The sequence below is a fragment of the Balaenoptera ricei genome, chromosome 20, assembly GCF_028023285.1.
Source record: "Balaenoptera ricei isolate mBalRic1 chromosome 20, mBalRic1.hap2, whole genome shotgun sequence".
NCBI lineage: Eukaryota > Metazoa > Chordata > Mammalia > Artiodactyla > Balaenopteridae > Balaenoptera > Balaenoptera ricei.
In genome coordinates this window covers 58,796,174-58,823,674 of record NC_082658.1, presented here as the reverse complement: position 1 = coordinate 58,823,674, position 27,501 = coordinate 58,796,174, and the positions used below count along the sequence as shown (strand labels likewise).

Genomic DNA, 27,501 nt, shown 5'->3' with positions numbered 1-27,501 from the left:
TACTCATCAAGGATGAATAGTTAGGGACAAAACTAACACCAGTAAGTATGAAGGACTTTCAAGTTGATTAAGACACATTACTAGGATGGAAAGGGACTGGGGGAACTATTAAAACTAAATTCAGTGAAGGACTGGGGTGGAAAGGGCAGAGAGAAAGAAGCCAAGAGGATGGGTGAAAACAGGCAGTACACACTCTTAAGGAAACTGATTTCACCCCTTCTTACTGAGATACTATGACCGCGTTAGTGTCGCTTTCTCGTTTCTCTTCCTTTCCTAAATTTATTTTCAGAGGTCAGGAGTGACGTGGAGAAGGGATAAAGGGAAAGAGTATGATGATGACTCACTCGCTATTATGGGGTAAGGCCAGGATGGCTCAACTGTGGCAAAGAGTAAATGAAAAAAGGCCCACAGGGTAGGTCCTCAGAAGCGGGTCTCCAAGGAGCATTTTGCCTGGGCGCTAAATGAACACCTAGCTGATTCCGGTAGTGTCCTTGCCACCCACTCTGATTCAGAGTTAACCCACATCTCCGTGTCAGAGTTCTCAGAGCTAGCTCAGTTGCTAGAGAAGCCAGGCACACACCAAAGCACTGGGGCCCGCCCTGAAAGGACCCCAGTCTGTGTCTGCCTGTGTCCTATGCAAGAACTCTGAACTCTCACCAAAATCCCAGAGTTGTTCTACCTGCCAACTCAAGCTATAAGGAAAGGTCAGGCCAATGACCAGCTCTATCTGCTGGATAATGTGTGTGTGGAGAAGGCCCTCTGGGTTACCTGATCCCATTCATGTTTAGAGAAGGAGAAAATAGGTCATCACAGACTCGAAAGACTCAGGGTAAAGAAGACTGATAAGTCATACATGTTCTCGATTAAAAACAGTAGTTCCACAATGTGTACGACAGATGTTTCTAGGATCTGGGCGTTCCAGGCAAAAAAGATACACGTCACCTGCAAACGTATCAGGAATCAAAAACCGAGGAGTCCAGGAACTGACTTCAGAAAGACTTGAAAATAGCAACACAGTCAAATAAACTTACAAAATGTCTATCAATTCTAACTGATACTCCATCTGTGTTTTTGTTTTGAAATGGAGAAAATACATGGGGAAAGAGATGTGGGGAACAGAATAAATGGGAAAAGTAATGTGAAAGGGCATGACCACTAGTCCTGGCAGGTACAGTCTCTAAACTCTAAACTCTCACATGACACATTCTTGCCGGGTCTTGGAAGGGCTCAGCTGAGGCTCCAGAGGACAGTGTAACAAGGTGCCCGTGTTCATCTGTGGCTGCTTAGAGTAAGTTAGGAATAAGGTATGAGTATTCAAAAGTGAATGAGGGGTGAGTTCCCCGATCAGAAATTTGGGCACGGACACAACGAAACTCAGCAAGGTGATGTATTCAACAACTATAGAGGAAATCAGTGTATGGCTTTAAAGATTATTCTAGGCATTGACTAAAACAATTTAACACGGAATAAAGTGATGCAAGCTATTAGTATTTGGGCCATTAGGCAAAGTGCTACTTTCAATTTACCGCCAACCAAAATCAGAGCACCAGAAGGTCTTCACCCTTCGGCAAAGCCGTGTGGGATCCGCTATCACCTGCAGGTAGCTCGAACTCAGCTCTCAGTGGCTGTGGCTCATCCCTCGAGCTGAGCGCCTCTCACCATCTAAGGTGACCAACAGTATTTATATTCTCTACTCAAGTAATTGCCAAATATCTCGCCAAAATGGGATGAAAGCTTGCGCAATCACTCACAGGACAAGAATGAGATCAAATGCTCCCTGTGTCGATCAGATGCCCCATAATATGGGGCAATCAACTGTGGATTTCTTAATAAGCCACGTGATCTAGCCAATCGAATGAGAGCCTAAGACACTGGACTGAGTAGACACTGATAAATATCACCCGTGCAGGAATCCTAGAGCTGGTACCTGGGCAGACACAGCACATGGGATCTCGAGTGGACTCCTCTCCACAGAAAATAAAGAGGGATGGAATGAAGGTTCGACAGCATTTCATTTAAAATCAAACGATGAAGAGAACAAGGATTTCTTAATTGATATAATTGTAATAAACGTATTTCGAAAGTACCCCGTTCCTAGGATCCACAAGCACCAATACTGCCCTGCCAGAAGTGCAGCCTTGTTCACTAAGCAGTCCCTGCCCTTTGGTCAGGGACTCCTCCTAAGGTTAATATGTGAGAGAATAAAACGCAAAGGGGAATCCACTGCCAGTCAGTGGACGACTTCAGATCAACCTAAGTCAGGGAGGTAGGGGATAGGAGAGCAAGGATCGCACTCAGATCCCCAAGGGTCCCCTTGGATTCTTACAAACCTTCAATCCTTACAACAAATGTGCTGCTTTCCCAGCAGAAATGTCCAGAATTCAGTTCTAATACAAAGTTGGAAAACCCCAGAAACCACTGCTGCACATCAGTGAGCTATCACTTTCCTCTGAGCTGCAGGAAATCCTAGGCATTCTTATTTTCCTAATTTCTAAACAAAGATTCTATATTCCACAGATGCAGCAAGACACTTAACCTTAGCTGCTAAAGAGTCTTCTAAACCCATCACATAAGAAAATGTCCACGATATCTTACAATACTATCACTAATAAGGTCAAAGCAGATGGCAACATTAGCCAAAACAAACAGTAAAAAAAAAAAAAAAAAAAAAAAGGCAAAGTATTTGGAGTGCTGATCACAGATGCAAAACTGTTTTTCATGTCAAAGAGTAACAAATTGTGTGTCTGTTAAATCAATTGTTTTAAATTATGAAAACACATGTTTTTACAAAGGAAGAAAGAAAGGATACTAAATCTTAATTGCAAAACCATCTGAGTCTTTAGAATCAATTTAATGAACTCTCGATTGTATCTCAGTCAAATTAATTAATTAATAGTAGGGCCTCCCCTTCTTCTCACTGAGGATACTGAGGCCCAATTAATTCCTTCTACATGTCTTGTGCTGTGCATCATCAGAGAACGTGCGAGGTCACTTCCAACAACATACGTGATATCACATCGTGGGAAGACCTGCCCTGAGGACAAAGTTAGTAGGACAAGCTTGATTACGTCTTGACAAGGGTGGTATCATCTTCCGCTTTACTCATGACATCATCCACATGTAAAGAGCACCATGTTAACCTCAGCACTGAAATATTTAACGGCCTAAAGATCACAACTTCGGTACCCATGACAACACAGTGAGATAAGAGAGAAATTTGATATACAAACCATTACAGAGGCCTGGCTATAACATAACAAAGAACGACAGAAAATGTGCCGGAGGTATTGTTCAAATATTGTTCTGGAGGATCCTCATTTAGAGTGAGGTGTGTTAAGACGGGTTTTTCTCCAAATAACTGCATAAGCTGGGATACAGTCCTATGTCACAGTTCAGTCAGGTCAGTCAAGTGAAGGTAGAGGGTTTCAGAAACTAGGTGTCCAGGATGTTCAGAAACAAACATGGTTGATTAAAGTTCACCGAGAGCAACCATTTCCAAACTGTCCACGTGGATCCCAGAGGTTCCTCAGCACTCATGCCCCAAGGGCTTCCGATGTGGGTGGGCACCTCCTATCCATCACATCAACCAGAACAGCACTGATTTTGTCTACTTTATTTATTGGGGTCTACATACAATTCTATTAACAGAAAGAATCCACTAGGAGCAACAGCAAAAGAAACACACGCAGACTAGGAGTTCCAATCCCCACTACACCAGGGACGGGGGGCAGGCCTGCCACAGCCTTGGGATCTGTCCACTCCTGGAAGGGCACCACTTACGCTTTTCATTGCGATGTCACAACATTCAAGCAACATTAGCAACATAAAATAATATGGGCAATCAACTGTGGATTTCTTAATAAGCCACGTGATCTAGCCAATCGAATGAGAGCCTAAGACACTGGACTCCAGTCTCAATTCAAAACAAGATAGCCATGACTTCTGCATCCCACAAGTGACCTGGATAATCAAATGCTAGCGCTGTGGACCTTTGAAACTCAACAAAACTGCCTAACAAAGTTCTCTATACCATCAGAAAGAAGCTTTTCCAATTAGGGCCACGCCTGTCAAGTCTCATTCCACTGCCCTCAGAACACTGGGCAAGACCAACGCTTGAGACTCAAATGACCCTCCTCCAACAGCGCTCACGGTCCCCACGCCAGCTATTCAGCACTGAACTTCCGACAGAAACGGCGAGGTCCCCACTGCGCAGCTGCCTCCCGACCCTCGCAGCCCCACCTGCACAGGAGGCCCACCCAGTGAGCAGGGGAAAGCCCCACGCTGCTCTGCTCGGGGAGGGCTGGGCTGTGGGTGCTGATACTCCCGGGCGGAGGGCTCTGGTCCTTCCCACCAGGCAGCGGGGTAACCTGGGTCTCAGCTCAAGCACACTGACGTCAAGACCCAAATACCAAGGAGAGGCAAGAATGCAGGAATCGAGATCGGGCTAGCAGCCCAGGATCAGGAAAAGTTAAACCAGCGCAGCAGGAGAGTTGGAAGAGTAGAGGAAGAGCACTGAGGGTGGAAGGAGTAACACATGTCAGGCAGATGGCCAAGAAAGGGAAACACCTGAAACCCTTAAATATGAGGTCACAAACTGCAAAGAGCCGACTGCTTTCCCGATTAACTCAGGGAACTTCTCAATTAGAAGACTCAAAGCTCATCATAGTGACCAGCAGTGACAACCTTCACACCTTCCTACCCCATCTAGAGGCCCAGCATCAGCTCCACTCTCCAGTGAGATGAGACCTTTACTCCCACGTTCACCCTCCAAATAACAGTTCCACTGCCTTCTGTCTTTAGCAACAGCAATTTCATTCCTTTCTATTCCCTCCCATTTTCATTCTTTCCTACTCTCCCCTGTTTTTCTCTCATAGCCTACAAACAAGAACAGGGCACGATCCTTCAAGAAGTCAATCCGGACCTAATTAACAACCGGGGGGCGGCAGTGCAGGCCTGCAGGAGGTCACTCCTCCCTCTGGTAGCAATCTGCCTTTGCCGTCCCACTCAATTCCAGCCATGGGCCCGAACCGTGGCACTGCAGCTACTCTTCCTAACTCTTTACTCCTGTGTCCCTGGATTGTTCTGAGTGGATTCTGACCATCTGTGGACTAACTCTGCGGGGGGTTTCTCCCAGATTCGAATTTCTCTAACCCTAGCCCGGAAACCTAATCCTGACTGCTTCTTCAAACACTTGGTCTGAATTCTGGGCTCTTCCCAGAATTGGTTGCAATAACCAGCCCTGCCAGAGAGCTAAGCAGAGCTCAGCTAAGCCCTACTTCACCTTAGAGGATGGTGACCGTGCGTGTCTAATCTTTGCATTCAGTGGTTATTCCACCATTGTGCAAAATGGGGCGTGAAATAAATGTTATTTGCAGAGGATACTGATCCAAGCCTGAAGTACCAGCTGGCGTCAAAGGACGTCCCTCCTGAGCTTTAAAAGACCCTGCGGCAATGATGGCTTTGCCCTCAGCAGTCCCGTGACTCAGTCGCTCAGGCAGAGTTAGACAAAATAGTACAAGACAAACTACTCACAGAAGAGTAAAACCGGCTTACCCAAGCGTGTGCAATTAAAAATGAAGGATTCAAATTTCCCACATCCTAGGTCTAACACAGAACCTCCCTGGCAGCTTGGGGAACTGTGCTCAGGCCAAAGGTCAAGAAACTATCGTAAGTATAACTCTTACATATATTGTGTGTTATGTTGCTGAATCTGATTTATGATATCATAACTGATTTTTAGATTAATTATCTCTTGGAGATAATTATTTCCTGTAACTAGGAGCTCATTTTTTCAAACATTTCTTATATGTGGCAAAATAAATTTGGGGAAGGGCTCCCTCAAAACTAATAATGAGGAATAAATGATAATTTTTAAAAATCAGGTTAATACCACAGTTCACTTTGGTACAGACACTGCAAGTAAATCTTAGGATAATTTCCAGGATAAGCTTAATGTCTGATAAAGAAATCCTTCTACGGAACAGGATAGAAAGCCCAGAGATAAACCCACGCACATATGGTCACCTTATCTCTGATAAAAGAGGCAAGAATATACAACGGAGAAAAGACAGCCTCTTCAATAAGTGGTGCTGGGAAAACTGGACAGCTACACGTAAAAGAATGAAATTAGAACACTTCCTAACACCACATACAGAAATAAACTCAAAATGGATTAAAGACGTAAATGTAAAGCCAGACACTATAAAACTCTTCGAGGAAAACAGGCAGAACACTCTATGACATAAATCACAGCAAGATCCTTTTTGACCCACCTCCTAGAGAAATGGAAATAAAAATAAAAAGTAAACAAATGGGACCTAAATGAAACTTAAAAGCTTTTGCACAGCAAAGCAAACCATAAACAAGACGAAAAGACAACCCTCAGAATGGGAGAAAATATTTGCAGACAAAGCAACTGACAAGGGATCAATCTCCAAAATATACAAGCAGCTCACACTCAATATCAAAAAAACAAACAACCCAACCCAAAAATGGGTGGAAGATCTAAACAGACATTTCTCCAAAGAAGATATACAGATTGCCAACAAACACATGAAAGGATGCCTAACATCACTAATCATTAGAGAAATGCAAATCAAAACCACAATGAGGTATCACCTCACACTGGTCAGAATGGCCATCATCAAAAAATCTACAAACAAGGGACTTCCCTGGTGGCACAATGGTTAAGAATCCGCCTGCCAATGCAGGAGACACGAGTTCGAGCACTGGCCCAGGAAGATCCCACATGCTGCAGAGCAACTGAGCCCGTGCGCCACAACTACTGAGCCTGCGCTCTAGAGCCCACGAGCCACAACTACTGAGGCTGTGTGCCACAACTACTGAAGCCCACGTACCTAGAGCCCGTGCTCCGCAACAAGAGAAGCCACCGCAGTGAGAGGCCCGTGCACCACAATGGAGAGTAGACGCCGCTCACCGCAACTAGAGAAAGCCCGTGTGCAGCAACAAAGACCCAACACAACCAAAAATAAATATAAAATAATAAATTTATTTTAAAAAAATCTATAAACAATAAATGCTGGAGAGGGTGTGGAGAAAAGGGAACCCTCTTGCACTGTTGGTGGGAATGTAAATTGATACACCCACTATGGAGAACAGTATGGAGGTTCCTTAAAAAACTAAAAATAGAACTACCATACGACCCAGCAATCCCACTACTGGGCATATATCCTAAGAAAACCATAATTCAAAGAGAGTCATGTACCACAGTGTTCACTGCAGCACTGTTTACAACAGCCAGGACATGGAAGCAACCTAAGTGTCCATCGACAGATGAATGGATAAAGAAGACGTGGCACATATATACAATGGAGTATTACTCAGCCATAAAAAGAAACGAAATTGAGTTATTTGTAGTGAGGTGGATGGACCTAGAGTCTGTCATACAGAGTGAAGTAAGTCAGAAAGAGAAAAACAAATACCGTATGCTAACACATATATATGGAATCTAAAAAAAAAAAAATTAGTTCTGAAGAACCTAGGGGCAGGACAGGAATAAAGACACAGACGTAGAGAATGGATTTGAGGACACAGGGAGGGGGAAGAGTATGCTGGGACAAAGTGAGAGAGTAGCACTGACATGTATACACTACCAAATGTAAAATAGACAGCTAGTGGGAAGCAGCTGCATAGCACAGGGAGATCAGCTCGGTGCTGTGTGACCACCTAGAGGGGTGGGATAGGGAGGGAGGGTGGGAGGGAGACGCAAGAGGGAGGAGATATGGGGATATGTGTATATGTATAGCTGATTCACTTTGTTATAAAGCAGAAAGTAACACAACATTGTAAAGCAATTATACTCCAATAAAGATGTTAAAAAAAAAAAGAAATCCTTCTGTATTAAGTGCATAATAAGACACTTAGTATACAGCTACCTCTAGTGAGTTTCTCATTTCACCAACACCAAGGAATATTTACAGGAGTGTGAACCACTGTCTCACAGTTCCTTTAAATCTCCCCAGTCCTTATCTCAGAGATAAACCCAGTGCATGCTCAGGAATAGAGCCATCTACGTGTAAAATGTCAGATCTAACTCCTCAATCGTACAATGCCTCTGTGTATCTGCACTCCTCAGTCTGGTCTGTGTGCCCAAGTGAAGAGTGAATAAACTCTCGGTATGATGAAGGGCTAAGTTTTTTCAAAGAGACCAACAATAATACGTTTTAAATTTGTAGTAGATGGCATATACTAGTCATCAAATTGGTATCCAATTTTAATATATATTAATGCACAAACACTCTTCCAGTATTATACGAACTCATGAAATCCAATCCTTACACCCCATCAATATGTTGACTGGAATGTCAGATTACCAAGTTCAGTGAGAGTGTGGCCATATCTCATGTTTTCCTTTTTCATTTTAAATTGCCCTCCCACCACTCCCATGTTAAACTATCATGCTTGCTCAAGAATTCAAGGTGACAAAGATAGACAGCATCACCTGATGAGTACAGACGTGACAGTTATCAGTCTGCGGGTCCCATCACCACCTGAGGAGTACTTCTTAAGAACTGGGGTTTTTAATAGCATTCCAACAGGGGATCTCAAAATAAGGTCAGATTACAAATGGCAGACAACAATTTCCTGTTTTCACTCTTAAATTCTTTCAAAATTTGACTAAGCATTATACAGTTGAAATGTTAGCAAATTAAGAAAAACTTTAACATCCAAATGAAGGAACTTCTTTATTTACCTTTAAAACCTATTAACCATGATTAAAGTCTATCCAGATTACCAAAACAGCTCATGATGCTGATCAACATAGTAAAGCACACATAGCACAGACTGAAAAAAGCAGGACATAATTATTTAAAAAGTACCTTCCCTGGTATCTGGGAGAAAAGTTTAGGACTTTAGTTATATAGGATAGCTTTCCCTTAAGCCCCAGCCACGTAAAAGTGAGCGTCATGCACAGACAGTACATAAGGGCAATGCAACACTCATGCAGAAAAGTCTAAATAAAATGACTTTCTTTCCACTCACACTACAGCTCACAACATAAAAAGAATTTTACATTCCAAGAAAAACAACATTTTATTTCAACAGGTAATCCAAGGCAGAGGTCTTAGCCTGGGCATCTTTAGAGGTCTGTGGTTATATGCAAAATTTTGTATATGTATGCATCTTCCCAAGAAAAAAGCCTACAGTTGTCACCACATTGTAAAAGAAATACGACCAAAAACAGGTTAGGAACCCATGGAGAGAATCCTAAGGTTTCTCCCCACCATTAATTTTTCATAAGTTTTATATAACCCAGCAAAGAGAAATGCTCAACAGTGAAGGAGGCTAAAACAGAGTAACATTTTGCTCACAATAAACTTCAACACAGGCAGCATTTTATATTAATGTGACACAAATCCACTCCCAAAAGTCAAGTAGGAAACAGGTCACTCCTCTCATCAAGCCATTTTGATAAACTCTCAAAACAGGGAGGGGACTAACAGGAAGATGATCAGCTTAGACTGTCGGCAAACCCATTCTCAGTTCTTGCAAACTGGGAAAGTATTTGTTCCCATAAAAATTTTAAGTTCGATGAGAGTGTGGCCGTATCTCATTTTTTCCTTTTAAACTGCCCCCCTCCCCCCATCGCTGACTTTCCTGAAATATCTTACACAGAGCAAATATTCGTTAAACATCTGAACAAACACATGAACAAGTTACAATGACGTGGGCCCTCTGGGAGTCAGACGGAAACCATGAGTTCCTCACAGGTACCAACATAAGCCTGCCAGGTACAGTCTAGCGGCCAATCTCCACTTCTGGCCATTCTTGATGTTTTTGCTTTAAATGAACATATTCAGTGGCACGACACTCACAGTAATGACAGACTGGGACAGCAGTATCACAAAGTGTGCGTTTCAGTACAACCCTGGAGCCAGGGCACAGGGCGGTACTGAGCGGAGGTGAAAGGAACAGAGAGAAGCCGAGCCGGTCAGGACCGAGTAAGGTTGAGGTTAGTGGCAACAGCATGTGCGTGGTTTCCGGGAAACCGTCAGCGAGCCTGCTGTTAGCCCTAGCCCCGCACCCTGCCCAACCCAGTGCGCCGCCTCTTCGTCCAGCTCTGGCGCGGCGCGGCGCGGCACTGCCCGGCCCCCAGGGTGCGGCCGCCCCACCGGAACTCACCTTGGCAGCCAGCGGGAGGGCCTGAAGTTTAAAACACGTTAAAGAATCATGCCGCAAGTGCAGGGGACATGCACATCTCGCAACTCATGTTTCCCGAGAGGCAGGAAACATGCCACCGGTAGGACAACCTCTATACAAAACACCCTCAAAAGAATTCGGAGAAACCATTTTAGGAACACCCATATTTACCACACCAGTAAGGACAGAGCAGTAGTAGTACTACTGCACCAAGAAATTGCACCGAGTGGACTAAAGTACCAAAAGTAATCATGGGTGTCACCTACTTTCACTGCCATTATCTGCCCACTCGGTTTGTGGACCATTTTGTTGACAGAACCATAAGCTCCTCGTCCAATTTCTCCAAGGTCTTTCAAGTCCTCTGCAGTGAAATCCCAGTGCTGCTCAGGGGAGATCTTCAGTTTTCCTGACGATTCAATGCTGTGTGTTCTCAGTCTCTCTCTGTTAAAATATTGGGAAGCAATTTTTCCACATTTTAAATAGGTTTTGACTTTTTTTCTTTTAGCTAGCACTGATTAATGCGTGGGAAAATTTGTTTTCTCATCAGTTACTAAAACAGTCTGCGCTCCGGGTTTCTGGGGATTTTTTCTGTTCGTTTGTGTCATCTTGGTTTTTTACACACTGAGTTAATTAAGAAAGGCCTAAATTTAGGCAGTCAATAAACTTAGCTTTTATGGGATTCATAAAACCAAATTTCCATTTACTGAAGAAACTAATACTGCAGACCAGTTTCATTTCCAAATATGAGATCTTTTCCGAACTTTGCAAAACTGCATTATCAAATGCAGAATCCCAGGTGCTACGAACCTCACTTCCAAAAAGTCCTTACCCTACCTTACCCAACATTAATCATTCCAGGTCCTCAATCCTTAATACAGCTGTTCACAAACTCTGCTGCTCATCAGAATCATCTGTGGAGATTTATTAAATCCCAATGCCCAGGTATCATCATATAGCTATTGTATCAGAATATGTGGGGATAGGGGTCAAAAAACAGTATATTTAAAGATACCCAGATGATTCTAGCGAAGTTTGGGAATGAGCACCTTAGGATACTGCCCTATTCATGTTAAAGCCATGCTGAGGTGGGAGAACAGTTAAACAACTAGCCAGCTGGCTCTAAGAGGAAAACTACCATGTGCTATTCAAAATTGAGCCTCTCAGCCCTTGATCAACAGATAGAGCAATGGGGTGAAAAAAGAATGATTTATGGACAGAAGCGCTCACTTGTTACACATTTTCTTTAAATAAAAAAATCATCTCCAAAATGCCAGCACGGAGATCAAAGTATTAACTTCTAACCATACTTTGTAAAAAAGCAAATCCAATGAAAAATGTAAAATCAATCTCGTTTGTGTCTGTCTCTCTCTCACACACATACCAATGTGTAGGGATGAACTGTATCAAACCAGAGAGTGCAACAGACATAAAGAAAAAGATTCCATTGAATATCATCTACATTTCTTCAATTTCATATTAAATGATCAGAATCTCTTTTAAAATCTGATCTAATGATACAAGCAAGAACATGATTGGTTATCTATTTCTTCTTCCAAAATTTAGGAAATGTTTTCGCAGATTAGTAGAACTGTTTTTTGTAGTTACTTTTAAGGTTCTCATATATTTAGAATTTTAAAATCACTCCCTCAGAATAATCATTTACACTAGTATTGATATTAATAATAACCAAGAGTCAAGGTTAGAGTTAAAAAGTTACTACGCTTTGTCTAAATAACAACTTAGTGAACCAGCATTCCAAATGCCAGATTCTCAAATCATCACTTTAATAAGTCATAACACCAGCTTTCATTCATACAAGTTCTTTACAGTTTACAAAATACTTTCACCAATATTATATATACCCTAGCATCTAGAGTCAAAGGAAGCCCAGAAAGCAGTGGCCTAAGTGACCATTCAGGTATGGAGGTGAAGCTTGAACTGGCTAAGATGGAAATCAGATCTAGGCAAGCAGATGAAGCCCAGTTGACTAATTTTCTCAGTAATCTTCTTCATGAAGTAGACAGGTTAAGCCAGGAAATATTCTAACATAAAGAAGTTCCATGAATAATGACTATTGTTCTATGATCACTGGCAAGAAAACACCATCTTTATGGCTCAATTTAATCACTGGTGAAATATACAGCACTAGCCTACTGCTGAGGGTAGTGGCAGACAGGCTCTAAGGTGTTGCCCATGACCTCCACTTTCCTGGCACCCACATCTTTGCATAAGCTTCTCTGTTTGAATATGGATGGGACCTGCGACTTGCTTCTAGCCAACAGAATATGGCAAAGGCTATCGGCACTCATGATTACATTGTGTAATATAACATTTGTTGCTAGCATTCCTGAGAAATGAAATGAAATGAATATTTCATTACTACATAAAGCCAGAGAAAAACAAGTTATAATATTGTCTATCACACTGAAGATCAAATTTTAGAATTATGAAATATCTCTGCTAATAGTTTAGCTTACTATAGGCCTGCTGCATGGTTTCTGGATAAGATTCTTTTTTCTTTTTGAAAGTGAACAGATTGACAGATAAGGGATGTGAGTTATCTTCTTAGGCTAACGAAAATGTTCAAAAATTGAGTAAGGTGACAGATGTACAACTCTGAATATACTAAAAGCAGTAGGATTATACAGTTTAAATGGGTGAGCTGTATGGTGTATGAATGATATCTCAATACAGTTGCAAAAGAAAAAGATGAACAGGAGAATGTGATTACTACCCAGAGTTCCATTTTCCCACTTAGACAGGAAAAGAGTTGTGAAAACCACGGAAAAACATGCTACGGTTATGCCATCACCAAGGCATGTTCATAGCGTCTTCATTCATACTGGACTGGCGATCTTTCCAATCAAACTGAGTCAATTTTACAGCTACTGTTATAAGAGTTAGTCCAACCATGATTGCTTCCAAAGAAGAACTGTACGTAGATAAAGCACTGTAGTGACCAGATTTGGAAGCCTGACCTGAACCTTTACCATGAAACTCTAGCAGTCAACCACTGAGGCAACTGTACCAAGTGGCCAAAACCCTAGTTATAGTTCTTTAACTTTAAGCAAATCTATCAAACAAGATTTAAGTGTTACTTCTACTAGACAGTATCAGAAATTCCCAGTCATTTCATTATTAATTTCTTACCTGGAAATTAGTCTGACTCAACTCCACAAACCTGTAAGTCATCCTCAATGCCTTTGCCTATCAGTAAACAAGTTATTTACTCTTATATTCCTTCTAAAATAGGTTAAGTGCTCTACATGGGCAATACTTAACCAGGACACCCCTCCAATGTTTTTGTTGGGTCCACTCAAGAAACAAGCAAAGGACTGAGGTTCCAAATCTCAAATTAACCCAAGTCTCAGAAAGGAATACAATCCCAGCCCCCTATCTAGCCCTCTACATAGGAAAGTCCAGTAGAAAAAAGTCCATAGAAAAATCAGTAATATTCTCCTCTGGATTTAGAGGTCTTTAATATGAAAACAAGTTTTAGTAGTCTTTGTTGTATTAGGACTTGTAATTAGATTATCAAATGATACACATTCCAGGTAAAAAATCAGCTACACACTTACATTTTTTTAATGCCTTACAGATCACAAATCTGAATTAAACATGCAATGTATCTCTTGAATACAGCATTTCAAACAGTATATATTTTTGGATAGATATTAACAGCACCAGGGAAGCTGTTTAGATATAGACTGATGTTACCATTAATATATTTTCTCCTATATAAAGGTTAGTAGAATTTTAGTGGTAATAATAGACTCTGGTGAAATCTACAGACACCAACACAAAGGATTAAAACGTAAAAAAAAAAAAAATCAATCAACCTTATCAATTTGAATCAAATTTGGAAAATCAATTCATGGACATACCATACCTTACCAACAGATACTCAACAGCTACTATAAACAGATTGGGTGTATGTCCCATGTGGTCAGTATCTTCATGTTCCTTTTCAAAAGACAATATTCCCTGGCTTTATAAAAAGATGCCATATGAATGACTGGAAAATATCAAAGATTTCAGGGCTTACCTCTCCCAGTTGTCTAAGGGAACACTTATTCCTCCCATGCCTCACTGTTCCATGCAGAGGGATCTGGTCTCTCACCTGAGGCCTTACTGACTGATCAGTGAATATAGAGAAGAAACTAAACACACTCAGTTCAATTCCTCTCTTTCAGAGCTAACCCTACAGGGAGGGTACACATGCTCTGGCAATGTCTCTCTCGTGCCTTATATCGGGCTGCCACTCACAGGGTGGGTAAGTCTACGTATTCAAGGGCAGGGGGAGTTAGCACCATAAGTTTGTTTTCTATGTCTGTGAGTCTATTTCCATTTTGTATATAGATTCATTTGTATTATTTTTTAGATTCCACATATATGCTATATAGTATTTGTCTTTCTCTGACTTACTTCACTAGGTATAATATTCTCTAGATCCATCCATGTTGCTGCAAATAGCAATAGTTCATTCTTTGTCATGGCTGAGTAATATTCCATATATATATATATCATCTTCTTAAACCAGCTGTCTGTTGATGGGCACTTGGGTTGGTTCCATGTCTTGGCTATTGCAAATAGTGCTGCTATGAACCTTGGGGTGCATATCTTTTCAAATTAGAGGGTTTTTTTTCCAGATATATACCCAGGAGTGGGACTGCTGGATCATATGGTAGCTTTATTTTTAGTTTTTTAAGGACCCTCCATACTGTTCTCCACAGCGGCTGCACCAATTTACATTCCCACCAATAGTCCTATAGGCAAGTTTCCTTTTTCTCCACACCCTCTCCAGCATTTATTATTTGTAGACTTTTTGATGATGGCCATTCTGACAGCTGTGAGGTGATACCTCATTGTGGTTTTGATTTGCATTTCTCTAATAATTAGGGATATTGAGCATCTTTTCAAGTGTCTGTTGGCCATCTGTATGTCTCAGTACTTTTCTCTGATAATTGATCTTCTGGATAGAAAGGAGCAACTTGTCCGTTTACTATTTAATACTGAATCATCACTACTATTTATTTATTTATTTATTTATTTAATTTATTTATTTATGGCTGTGTTGGGTCTTCGTTTCTGTGCGAGGGTCTTCCCTAGTTGTGGCAAGCGGGGGCCACTCTTCATCGCGGTGCGTGGGCCTCTCACTATCGCGGCCCCTCTTGTTGCGGAGCAGAGGCTCCAGACGCGCAGGCCCAGTAATTGAGGCCCACGGGCCCAGTTGCTCCGCGGCATGTGGGATCTTCCCAGACCAGGGCCCGAACCTGTGTCCCCTGCATTGGCAGGCAGACTCTCAACCACTGCACCACCAGGGAAGCCCATCACTTCTGTATTTTAATTACCATCCCTTCATTGGACCAGACTAATCTATGAATTTCTGAAATCCTACCGATTCCAAAACAACTAAAGAACTGTGACATAATGTTCCAGAACGTAATCAGACTGGGCACTGAGAAAAGCTTTATTTCTATCTCATGTGTCTGATAAAGCTGCCTGGGGCTTTGTACATAGGTGGGTGGGCTTGTTTTTTAAAGAAACAGAACAGCACGGCCAAGGTTACCTGGGAGAGCTCTAGCCCCAGCCCCACCATCTACTAAACACAGGGTTCTGCTATGCAAATTCAGCAGCAGGACAAGTTCCTGAGCCTCTTTTTCCAAGCAGACTACCCAATCCTAAATCCCTCTTACAGCTACACAGGTAGGAGAGAAATTTAAAAAGAAAAATCAATCATAATCTGGAGAAAAGTACTACTAACAATTCAGTATAGATCCTTTGCATTTTTCTGTACTATGTGGATAGGTCACCGAATGACCTGTTGCACCTACTGCTTTACAGACCTCACTGAGTGCATCGCTGACGTATCAGCCATCACCGGGTCCACGTGGCTGCACAACGCTGCCTGGAGAGCCTGCGCTGACCGAGCAGCAGCAGCCGCGAGAGCCTGTGCCCGGCCCAGAGCGCCCTTTCCCTCAGGCCAACCTGAAAGGTGATTAGGGTTAGATCACTCACTCTTAAGTGGCATTCTGATGTATCACTCTTGGAGTTGCACGTTCTGAGCTATCTGGTAAACACTGTTTCTTTGGTTAACCTCCTGAGATAACACCCCCTTAGCCAGAGCCCTCCTAGACGGGTGTTTGTTTTGCTGTCGCTGCTTCTGCTAAAAAGTTCTTTTTCTATTAACATACCTATCAACCCTTCGTCCTGTATTGCAAATATTTCTCCAGGGTGTTGTTTACCTTCCGACTGTATTTATGCATTTATATATATAAAAAATGTGGTACTTTGTATGTTTTCAAATCAGTTATTCCCATCACATTCTTTTCTTTTGCTGTCATGCAGTACCATTTAAGTTCCACATGCAATATGGATTTCATTCTACCACTGCATTTTCAGTTTCCTAGCAATGTCTTTTTTTCTCATCTATCACCCTTTTCAGTAATTCTGTTGCCTATTTATCCAAATTTGTTCTCTCCTCAGTATTTTCCAATCCTTTTTTTATGAATGTCATGATTTCATCTACTTTATTACAAATGCTAATCATTCTTGTAAAAAACGATTTGGAATGCCGCAAAGTATCATACTCAGAGACGCCCCTTCTCAAGGCACTGAAGATACTATTCCCCACTCCCCTAACTCTCCTCCTGTCTCACGACGAGCGTCTGTGGCACTTGTGCTTGGGCTATTATGGAGCGTCGGGAGACAGACTGATACTCACACCTGAAACAACTGAAAAAAAAGTCCATATACGGAAAGGTCTTGAAGACCCTGCACAGTGGACAACAAAAGGCAGCGAGCACCGAGAGGCAGGAAATACACGAGGCGAGCCCTCAACCACCCCAGCGCACTGCCCAGGGAGACTTCACAGACCGCAACACAGGGAGGGCAGATCCAGCACATCCCCACGAGGAGGCGATGGATCTGGGAGTCTGGGGAGACCGAGTTCTCAAGGCAGAGTACTAGATAAGAGAGAGCCGCACAGAAGGAGGACCCCACAGACATGCAATGGCCCCCCAGTGATCAGCACAAGCTTATGAGGAACCTACACAAGGCTGAGGAAAGAACCACCCAAAAGCATTAGAGGGAATGATACCCAGGCTCATACAACAACTCCTGTTCTTGCCCACAAGAGTGGAAAACTCCACAACTCATGGGGAATTCAGGAAAGCACGCAGAAGGATCTGGTCTCACCTACTGAAGCTGAAAAAAGAGACCCGAAAGGATCAAACTACTTCCGAGGAACTTAACCAAAGGACAGAGCTCAAAAATATTTATAAGATACAAAAACAGCCAGCACCCAATGTCTGGCATGCAATCTAAAATCATCAAGTATGCAAAGAAGCAAGATACTATGACCCATCATAAGGAGAAAAAGCAACCAATTCAAAGTGACCCAGAAATGACAGAGATGCTAGAATAAGTAGACAAGGACAATGAAACAGTGTTTATTACTGTATTCCATATGTTCAAGAAACTAAAGAATGGAGAGAAGAACCAAATCAAACGTCTGGATATAAAAACTACAAGGGGGCAGGAGGAAACTCTGGGGGATGATGAATATGTCATTATGTTGCCTGTGGTGATGGTTTCACAGGTGCATACATACCTCAAAACTCAGCAAATGTACACCTTAAATAGGTGCGGTTTATTACATGTCAATTATACCTCAAAACTGTCGAGAGAGACTGAGTTTCCTTGGGCCCCACTCTGTCTGAAAGGGATCTGCCTGTCACACGTCTACAGTTGAAAGCACGTGTACAGTTTGAGGCATCCAGGGCTCAGTGCATTCAATCAAAGCACTCACTGCTCCAAAGGCAAATATTCCTCCCTCCAATCTCCTTGTTCTCTAACGCTGTGCTCTCAGCTGACAGCAGCAAATATAAAAATACAACTCTCAGTCTATTTTGCTGCTACAACCCTTCTCTGCGTCCACCTACAACACTTCTCAGAACGACCACACTACCCAGTGGAATGTGTCTGCATCCATTTCTCCTCCTCCTCCCGTTCCTCTCCAGGTATTTTCTGTAGTTACCAGTGAGGGGGGAGGGCAGAAAAGAGAAAGAAAATGCTCGGTCTTTGAGACTAGAGGCTCAGAAGGGGCCCCCTTACCTCAGGCAGTCTCTGCAGGAATGTTGGAAGAGAAACCCTGGGTACATTTTTTTCTTTACCCTGGCTGTTATTGTTATTAGCAATCAGATATAGCGTTTAGCATTAAGTTGTCTTAATTTTCTACGTTTCATATTTTCACCTTTGTTTCTTAAATATTTTAGCAGGCAGCTGCTACTCATACATCATTTTGTACTACAAATATGAAATTGCTTTTACAAAGTCATAACTTTAGTTCCTCAAGCAAATAAGAACCAAGGGTCTGAACCATTTTTTTCATTCCTAACCTGTAGCTAATTTTTAATACTATTACTATGTGAATTATCTTTTAAACACATAACTATGAAACAACTACATTCTCAAGCTTATTTTTATTATTTTGGGGGGACATTTACCCAAATAAGTCAATGAGAAAAGAAGTTTTTATAGAAATAAATTTTATTAACAGACACGTTTTGCTATGCATCTATTTTATATAATATATCTACTTGAAATCTAGCGTATTTTTGAACCCCTTAGAGTACTTAAATTTTAGCTTGTATGAACTATGATCAACCAGCTTAATTTAATCCCAATCTGTGCTTTAAACCTTATCTCATTCTACTTCCTTATGTATATTCTAGATGCCAACAGAAAAATTAAAAGTTAAAGTATGTGTGTGTGAAAAAAAAAAAGAAAAAAAAAAAAAAAAAAAAAAAAAAAAAAGTTAAAGTAATTGTAGCGGGGCTTCCCTGGTGGCGCAGTGGTTAAGAATCCGCCTGCCAATGCAGGGGACACGGGTTCGAGCCCTGGTCTGGGAAGATCCCACATGCCGCGGAGCAACTAAGCCCGTGTGCCACAACTACTGAGCCTGTGCTCTAGAGCCCACGAGCCACAACTACTGAGCCCGTGAGCCACAACTACTGAAGCCCGCGTGCCTAGAGCCCGTGCTCTGCAACGAGAGAAGCCACCACAATGAGAAGCTTGCGCACCGCAACGAAGAGTAGCCCCCGCTCGCCACAGCTAGAGAAAGCCTGCGCGCAGCAACAAAGACCCAACGTAGCCAAAAATAAATAAATAAATAAATAAATAAATACAATTTATATAAAAAATAAAGTGATTGTAGCTAAATTTGAATCCTTCTCTGAAGCTGTTTAAGCTGAAGCACACAATTCAACACGGGTGGCACTTAGTACACAAAACATCTTGTTAAAGGAAGAAGAGAAGAAAACGTCCATTCCTACCGCTTGCTAACGTCTCAGTTTGGTGTTGAAGATACACACGGTCACAGACTAACAGAATTCAATTAGAAAGAATATATGAACTTCATCTAGTCTTGCCCTTCAGGAAACTGTGCCTGAAAATCCTGGCTCAGGCTTCGTGTTCCTCCTCTGTACCCCCATATGGTGAAATCAAGAAACACCCAGCCCACAGCAAATTCCTGATCTACAGCCCAATAACTTTTTTTTTTTTTAAAGTATAGTAGGCTAGTTTGGTACTGCTTATTCTTGGTGAACCCTAATTTGGATCCACTTCTAACCATCTTTGCTTAATTCTCCTGGTGATTATCTTCATCAAGTCTACACCAGGGGCTTCATTTTCAGGTGTACAGCTGAGGATGCAGGCCCTAGGCTGGGGTCCCTGAGATCACAGAGTGAGGAGGATTTTCTCTGCAGCTCCAGCACCCACACTGGAATCCCCCGTCTACCATTTGATTCTTCACCATGGGCATGTATCACTGCTTAAACATTTCCAAATATACCCAAATATGCTAGATGAAACTTCCAAGGGATGCAAGGATAGAGATCTACTGTCATTACTATGGCTTATAAATGTGCTCAGAAGGTAAGAGGAAACATCACGGACCTCGCCTGCCTAGGCCAACAGTCTATATGCTCTCATAACAATACAAAGGCTCTCTAACCAGAGTCAAGTCTCAAACTTACAGCTCTATTCACTCCACTCATGTATGGAATCTATGTATTTTAAATCATATATGTATTTCCCATTGTCATAATCTAGTCATAAGTCTAATCTCTCAAAATTCTGATTCTCATTTTGGTTCCAACTACCTTTCATTAAATTTCCAGATTCACTTTGTTGTTTTTTAGGGGGTGGGAGTTGAGGAGAGACTGATGGAGACATGTAACGTTAGACAACGCTCATGGTTTCCTATGAATATTTTAGTACCTTTTCTCCTGCGAATATTCCAGTACTACCTCTACCCAGCTGCTTCTGTTTGCATCACAGAGGCTGTCTGCTATGATTTTTAACTATGCCTGTATTGTCCGGTCCTTGAAAAGTAAATTTAACACCCTCTCCAGCAGGTCAACGAGTCTACTTCAGAGGATATGCCTCACAGGTTTCCAAAGGAAACCTGCCAGGAACTGACTTTTCTTAACACAGAATGTAGTCTAAGAAGCCAAAACCCAGTTCTTTAACACCATATGCAGTCGGCTGAACTGTAGCCCCAACAAAAGACATGTCCATCTGGAACCTCAGAAGGTGACCTCATCTTTACAGATGTAATTAAGAAAATGGTCTCGAGAAAAGACCATCCTGGATTAGGGTGGACCCTAAATATAATGATGATTGTCCTTAAAAGAGACAGAAAAGGAAACAGAGGCACACAGAGACAGGGAAGTAAGGACAGGCAGCAACTGGAGTTATACTACCAAAACCCAAGAGACGCCAGGAGCTACCCGAGCTAGGAATAGGACGGAAGGATCCTCCTCTAGAGCCTTCCAAAGAAGCACAGCCCTGCCAACACCTTGACTTCAGAATTTCTGGCCTCCTGAGCCCTACAGAATAAATTTCTGTTGCTTTAAGCCACCAAGTCTGTGGGAATTTGTTACAGCAGCCCTAGGAATCCAATCTAAATCTAAATCCATCTAAATCACAAGTCACCAAACTTTTCTGTAAAGGGACAGAGAATAAATATTTCAGGCTTTGCCCTCTACACAAGTCTCAGTGGCAACTGTGTAACCAAATGGGTGTGGCTACATTCCAATAAAACTTTATTTTCAAAAACTAGCAGCAGGCCACATTCGGCTCATGAGCTGTAGTTTGCTGACTACATAACCTACATGACATCTAGTCAGCTAAATATCACCTATCATTTAAATGATCTAAATCCTATCTATTTTTCATATCATGTCTTTCAAATTTACAACCATGCTCTGGAGGATAAGAAATTCCAATTATCTACCCAAGTCCTATAGATTTATTTCCAGAATTTAATCTCGAGATACATTTCAGGCTTTTTCTTAAAAATCCTCCACAAATCCACAGGGAGTAGGACTGAGGGTCTGACGGCCCTTCCCTGACTCTCCCTGCGTGCAGGGAAGTGAGTACACGAGGCAGCAGCAAACCTCCCCACACCCAGAGCAGCCCTCACAGCTGCGCAATCAGCCTTCAGCAGGCAGCAGCTCATTACCTTACCAGCATTCTCCTTCCCGTACAGGAGAACGTGATTCCCTGAGCTCGCCAACGCCTGCTAATTTTCCTTCGATAAATAAATATCTTCTTGTGTCTAGAACCACCCTCTGTAAGACCCCTTTATTGTTTAATCAGTTTGAAGTGTGTTTTCTCCTCTTATTTCATTATCGCACTCTTCTACTTCATTTATCTTTATCTTGATTTCCTCCCAATGCTATCAAACACATCTTTCTTCCCAAATCATTTTTCCTCCTTTTTCCCAAAGCTTCTCTGATTTTAGCAAGCCAGCATATACTAAAACGCCTCAAGCTGTTTTACCCTCTCCTCATAACTCGTAATCCTCCTTAGACAGGAAAATAAACATAACACATACCCTGCACAGCACTGCAACTGTTCTTCTGTGTCCATACTGTTAGGCTCGCTAGATGAATACTGCTTTATGCATCCTTCTGCATTGCAGCTCTGTTAATTCCGGAAATTTCCACAGTAAACGCAATCTGTCAGTTGCCATGGAAACTGCCTGCTTCCTGGCACTACTAACAAAATGAGTATCTTTGCTAAGACTTAAGATGAGGCAAAAGGAAAAACTGAAAAAAGAAAGATTTCTAGAAGAATCGCTCAAAGACTCCAGAGATAAACTTTCAAATTTTGATATCCATATTCAGTGAACAGAAGGTATTAATTGTACAAATCTGCAGTATTTTGAAGTAGTATTGATTTATGAAGTAGAAAGCACTTTTTCTTTAATCAACCAGGAAGACAGTAATAGAACACACGAACATTCACGTTTACATCTCGCTGCATATTCCCTAAGAGCTGATGTTTCCCACCTATGCTCAAAGCATACCGCTGAAATGGTTCTTCTGGCTGTGCTTCTTATAGAAAAGGTTAGGAAAGCTGCCCTAAACCAACAGGTTACAAGTTTCCATAAGATCCTTTCCCTATTTGGGCTCCAATCTGCACTGGTGGCTAAAACCCCATCCCCCCAAGTATTACAAGAAATCAGAGTAGTTTAAAAGGGCATCTCAGGAGTCATCACTAGCAAAGCAGCCTTACCAGTACTCTCAGAACATTAGACCTAGTTGACCACCCCCCCACCCCCGCCCTCGGAAACTATGCTCGGTTCCCATGACATCACCCTCTATGGATTTGCTTCCTACCTCTCAAACGTCTTTCCTATCCCAGCCTGTTGCTCCTCTTGTATCCAGCCTCTGAACGTCAGATTTCCTCGGGGTTCAGCCCTAGACCCAATGGTCTCATCAAGATACACTCTCTTCCTAGACAATGTTATCATCTATATGCTGACAACTCTCAACTTTTTATCTCCAATCTGTACCCTTTTCTTTGCACACCAGACTCTCATTTTCGACACCAGAGTATGTGTCATGTTTATTTCCTTGACATCTCTGATAGGATATTTCACAGGCATCTCACACTTAACACGTCTAAAACTTAACTCTTGCTCTTCTGTGCTCCCTTGTCCACTGAAGCTCCAGACCCATCCAGTGGTCCCCCATCAGTAATGGCAACTGAACCCATCATTCAAGCAGGAATTCTGGAAGTCACTATGAATGCCTTCCCCTCTTCACAACCCACATTCAAATTATTACCAATTTCCGTGAATGCTGCCTCCAAAAATCTCCGGAATCTGTCCATTTCCCTCTGTCTCCACTGTCATCAACTCAATGTCATCACCACCCATATATTTCAGCTACACCACCACAGCCTTACTGGGTCTCCCTAATTCTATTCTTGCCTCTCTCCAGGGCATACCCCACACAGCAGCCAGAATCATCACTTTAGAACGTAAATCAGATCATGTCACTCACCTGCCTATAACGTGCCACAGCTTCCCACTACACTTTGTACATCACCCCAACTCTGCCTACAAGACCCTGCATCATCTGGCCCATGACTGTCTCTCCACCCTTACTTTAAATCCACTTCTCCTTCCTCATTCAATTATTCTCCACTCAAACTGGCATTCTTTCAGTTCCATAAAAAAGCTGAACCTTTCGCACCTTGATATCTTGAAACTTCAAATACATGCTATTCCCTCTGCTTGGAACACTCTTATCAGCCCCTTCCCCAAACCTAGTAAAAAGCTACGCAAGCTTAGAAGCCTTCCATGGCTATCTCTTCACCATCTCCACTCCAAATTAGGCCCCTCTTTCATTCTTTCATGGCATCGGGTAATGTCCTTCAATAGCAGGTATACTAGTTATAATTTCATTCATTCATTCATTTGCTGAATGTCTGTGTCTACCTCTAAACCTTAAGCTTCATGAAGCAGCACTCACATCTCTTTTTCTCAACATGAAATACCCAGTGGCCACCACAGTACCTAGTAGATGGCAGACATTCAATAAACAGTTGCTGAACATATGACAGAACACCTATCGGGTTGCTTTGGTTTCTGACAGCTGTCAGTCGCTCACCAAACTCTGACGCACTCCCTGGGCTCTATGAGGTATCCCTATATCCCTTCCCTACATTCCCCTTTTTTGCACCCATTGAAACCCCAAGCTAAGGAGGAACACGTCTCTTGGATCTGACTTCTGCAGCTCCTCCATCAGGAGAGGTAATGGCAACCATCCGGGTGTACCTGCAATGCTCTGTGTGTCAGTGGTCCTCAACCAGGGGCAACTTTGCACCCCAAGGGTCTGGAGACATCTTTGGTTGTTACAACTGAGGGAGGGGGGCGCTACAGCATCTAGCGAGTAGAGTCCAGAGGTGCTGCCAAACATCCTACAACACATAGAACAGCCCCTACAGCAAGGAGTTATCCAGCCTAAAATGTCAATGGTGCCAGGGCTGAGAAGACACAGCTGTGCCTTCCAAGTCTCCTAACATAGGAGAAAGGCCAAAAACTGTCAATCTATAATCATTAAACATTTTTTAATTTAAAAAAAATGCAACATTTCACTAACACAAAGTTATTCTTAAAACATTGTCTTTAATTTAAAAATGAAAATAATCTAAATTGGCTATAAAATGCAATGAAAGGTACACAACTGACTGAAAAATAGGGTATGTGCTAATTTAGAAATATCTGCAAGATGTACTATGTGAAAAAAAACAAGCTACAAAGCAGTCTATAATAAAACTACTTTATGTATAAATATTTTCATGGTTTTATATAAACTATCACGTATTTTGATATATGAACAAGTTTTTCTGCAAGGACATATTATACTTTATAATAAAGTCGTATCTTCAGAGAGCGATATTAAGGACATGGAGCTTTTTATTTTAGAACTTTCCATACCAACTGAATTCTCTTACTAGAAGCATATATTACTCATTTTTTAAAGGGTAACATCAATTATGTGGACAGTAAAATTATGGGCCATTTTGGTTTTCTTCTTTATACTTTTCTATATTCAAAAACAGAAAAGAGAGGAAAGACAGAAAGAGAGGGAGGGAGGGAGGGAAGCAGGGAGGGAGGGAAGCAAACACCACCAGTAAATGTGCTTTTAAAAGCACAGTAGGGGGCTTCCCTGGTGGCGCAGTGGTTGAGAGTCTGCCTGCCAATGCAGGGGACACGGGTTCGAGCCCTGGTCTGGGAAGATCCCACATGCCGCGGAGCAGCTGGGCCCGTGAGCCACAATTACTGAGCCTGCGCGTCTGGAGCCTGTGCTCCACGGCAAGAGAGGCCGCGATAGTGAGAGGCCCGCGCATCGCGATGAAGAGTGGCCCCCGCTTGCCACAACTAGAGAAAGCCCTCGCACAGAAACGAAGACCCAACACAGCCATAAATAAATAAATAAATAAATGAATGAATGAATGAATAAATGAATAAATACACACACAGTAAAGACAACATGTCCCTGCACCTTATAACTTAAGGGTACACCACACCTCATGTGACTTGATGAATGTTCCAGATTAATCCTCAAAAGCAACCTGATAACCTTCTTTAACTTTTCACTCTAGGTCTCTTTCAAACATCATGACAAGGGAAACCAAATGGGCAGAAACAAAATTTGTCACAGGCACAGCAGCCAAATCCAATAAAAACACAGGGTTCATATACTTATCAAGTGACTGATGAAACACAGAGGTGCTTTGAGACCAAGAACAGAAAGCCACAAGTACTGTTTAGTGAAAGTAAATAATATACTCATAATTTTTATCATTATTGTTCTGGCCTTTTCATAATTGAAGTATCATTTTCATATAGTGAAATGCACAAACCATTAAGTATTGAGTTTGATGAGTTAGCAAACACGTACACCCTTATATCTCACAACCCTAACAAGATATAGGATGTTCCATCACCCTGGAAAGTTCTCTTCAGCCATGCTTTTCAGTCCCCTCCAGAGACACACGCTGTCTGATTTCAGCCACCATAAATTAGTTTTGCTTCCTTCAGAATTTCATAGATACAATCAGATGGTGTGTTGCGTCTGGTCTCTTCTGCTCAGCCTTTTCGGTGATTCATCAATGTGACTGTGGGCATCAGTACTCTGTTCTTTTTTACTGTTGAGAATTTCATTGAATTATATACCACAATTTGTTTATCCATTCTTCCATTATTAGACATCTGGGTTGTCTCTGGTTTGAGGGCAATTACGAATAAAGTTTTTAATGAACATTCGCATGCAAGTCTTTCTGAGGACATTTTCATTTTGGGTAAATAATAAGGAGTAGAATTCCTGAGTCATGGGGTAGATGTATGTTTAACTTTATAAGAAACTATCAAAGAGTTTTCTAAAGTGACTGTACCACTTTCTACTTCCCCAACAATATGTGAGAATTCCAATTACACCCTATACTTGCCAATATACTGCATGGTCTTTTAAATTTTATGCATTCTGACAGTATGCATGGTATTTCCTCGTGGTTTTAATTTGCATTTCCCTAATTAATGATGTTGTTAAGCACGTTTTTCATGTACTTATTATCCATCCCTATACACTTTGGGGAAATGTCTGTGAAGTCTTTTTTTTTTTTTTTTTTTTTTTTTTAGCTACTTTATTTATTTATTTATTTATTTTTTGCTGTGTTGGGTCTTCGGTTCGTGCGAGGGCTTTCTCCAGTTACGGCAAGTGGGGGCCACTCTTCATCGCGGTGCGGGTACCGCTCCTCATCGCGGTGCGCGGGCCCCTCACCATCGCGGCCCCTCCCGCTGCGGGGCACAGGCTCCAGACGCGCAGGCTCAGCAGTTGTGGCTCACGGGCCCAGCCGCTCCGCGGCATGTGGGATCCTCCCAGACCAGGGCTCGAACCCGTGCCCCCTGCATTAGCAGGCAGATCCCCAACCACTGCGCCACCAGGGAAGCCCTCTGTGAAGTCTTTAACCCACATTTTTCTTTGTTTTGTGTTGTACTTCATTATATTTACTAAAGTTCTTTGTCAGATATATTAACTATGACTATTTTCTCCCAGTATGTAGCTTGCCTATTTATTTTCTTAAGAAGCTTCTGATGAGCAGAAATTTTAAATTTTGGTAAAATCCAATTTATCGTTTTTTAGTAGTTATTTCTTTCTTTGTCCTGTCAAAGAAATCTTTCCCTTATGCCAGATCACAAACTGACTTGGATATTTTCTTTTATAAGCTTTATAGAATTTTTCCTCATAGATCTATGACCCATCTCAAACTACTTTTTGCGTATGGCATAAAGTAGGAATCAAGATTTACTCTGTTCCATTTCTTCTTCCAGTTGTTCCATCACCATGGAAATTCTCTCCTTTTCACCACTGAAGTGTATAGGCAGCTGATCAAAAATCAGTGGATTCTATCCATTCCTCTGTTGATGGACATTTAGGTTGCTTCCATGTCCTGGCTATTGTAAACAGAAGATGCAGT

The 27,501-nt window shown here is 42.0% G+C and overlaps 1 protein-coding gene across 3 annotated transcripts in view; it reads right to left on the bottom strand.

The window, feature by feature from the left end:
* Window positions 1-27,501, bottom strand: part of MAP2K4 (mitogen-activated protein kinase kinase 4) — a 105,508-nt gene that overhangs the window by 35,706 nt on the left and 42,301 nt on the right. For all 3 annotated transcript variants that reach the window (XM_059907714.1, XM_059907715.1, XM_059907716.1), the window contains one exon: window positions 10,428-10,602. In XM_059907714.1, the coding sequence (XP_059763697.1) occupies window positions 10,428-10,602 (175 nt within the window). The remainder of the gene's footprint in view (window positions 1-10,427; window positions 10,603-27,501) is intronic.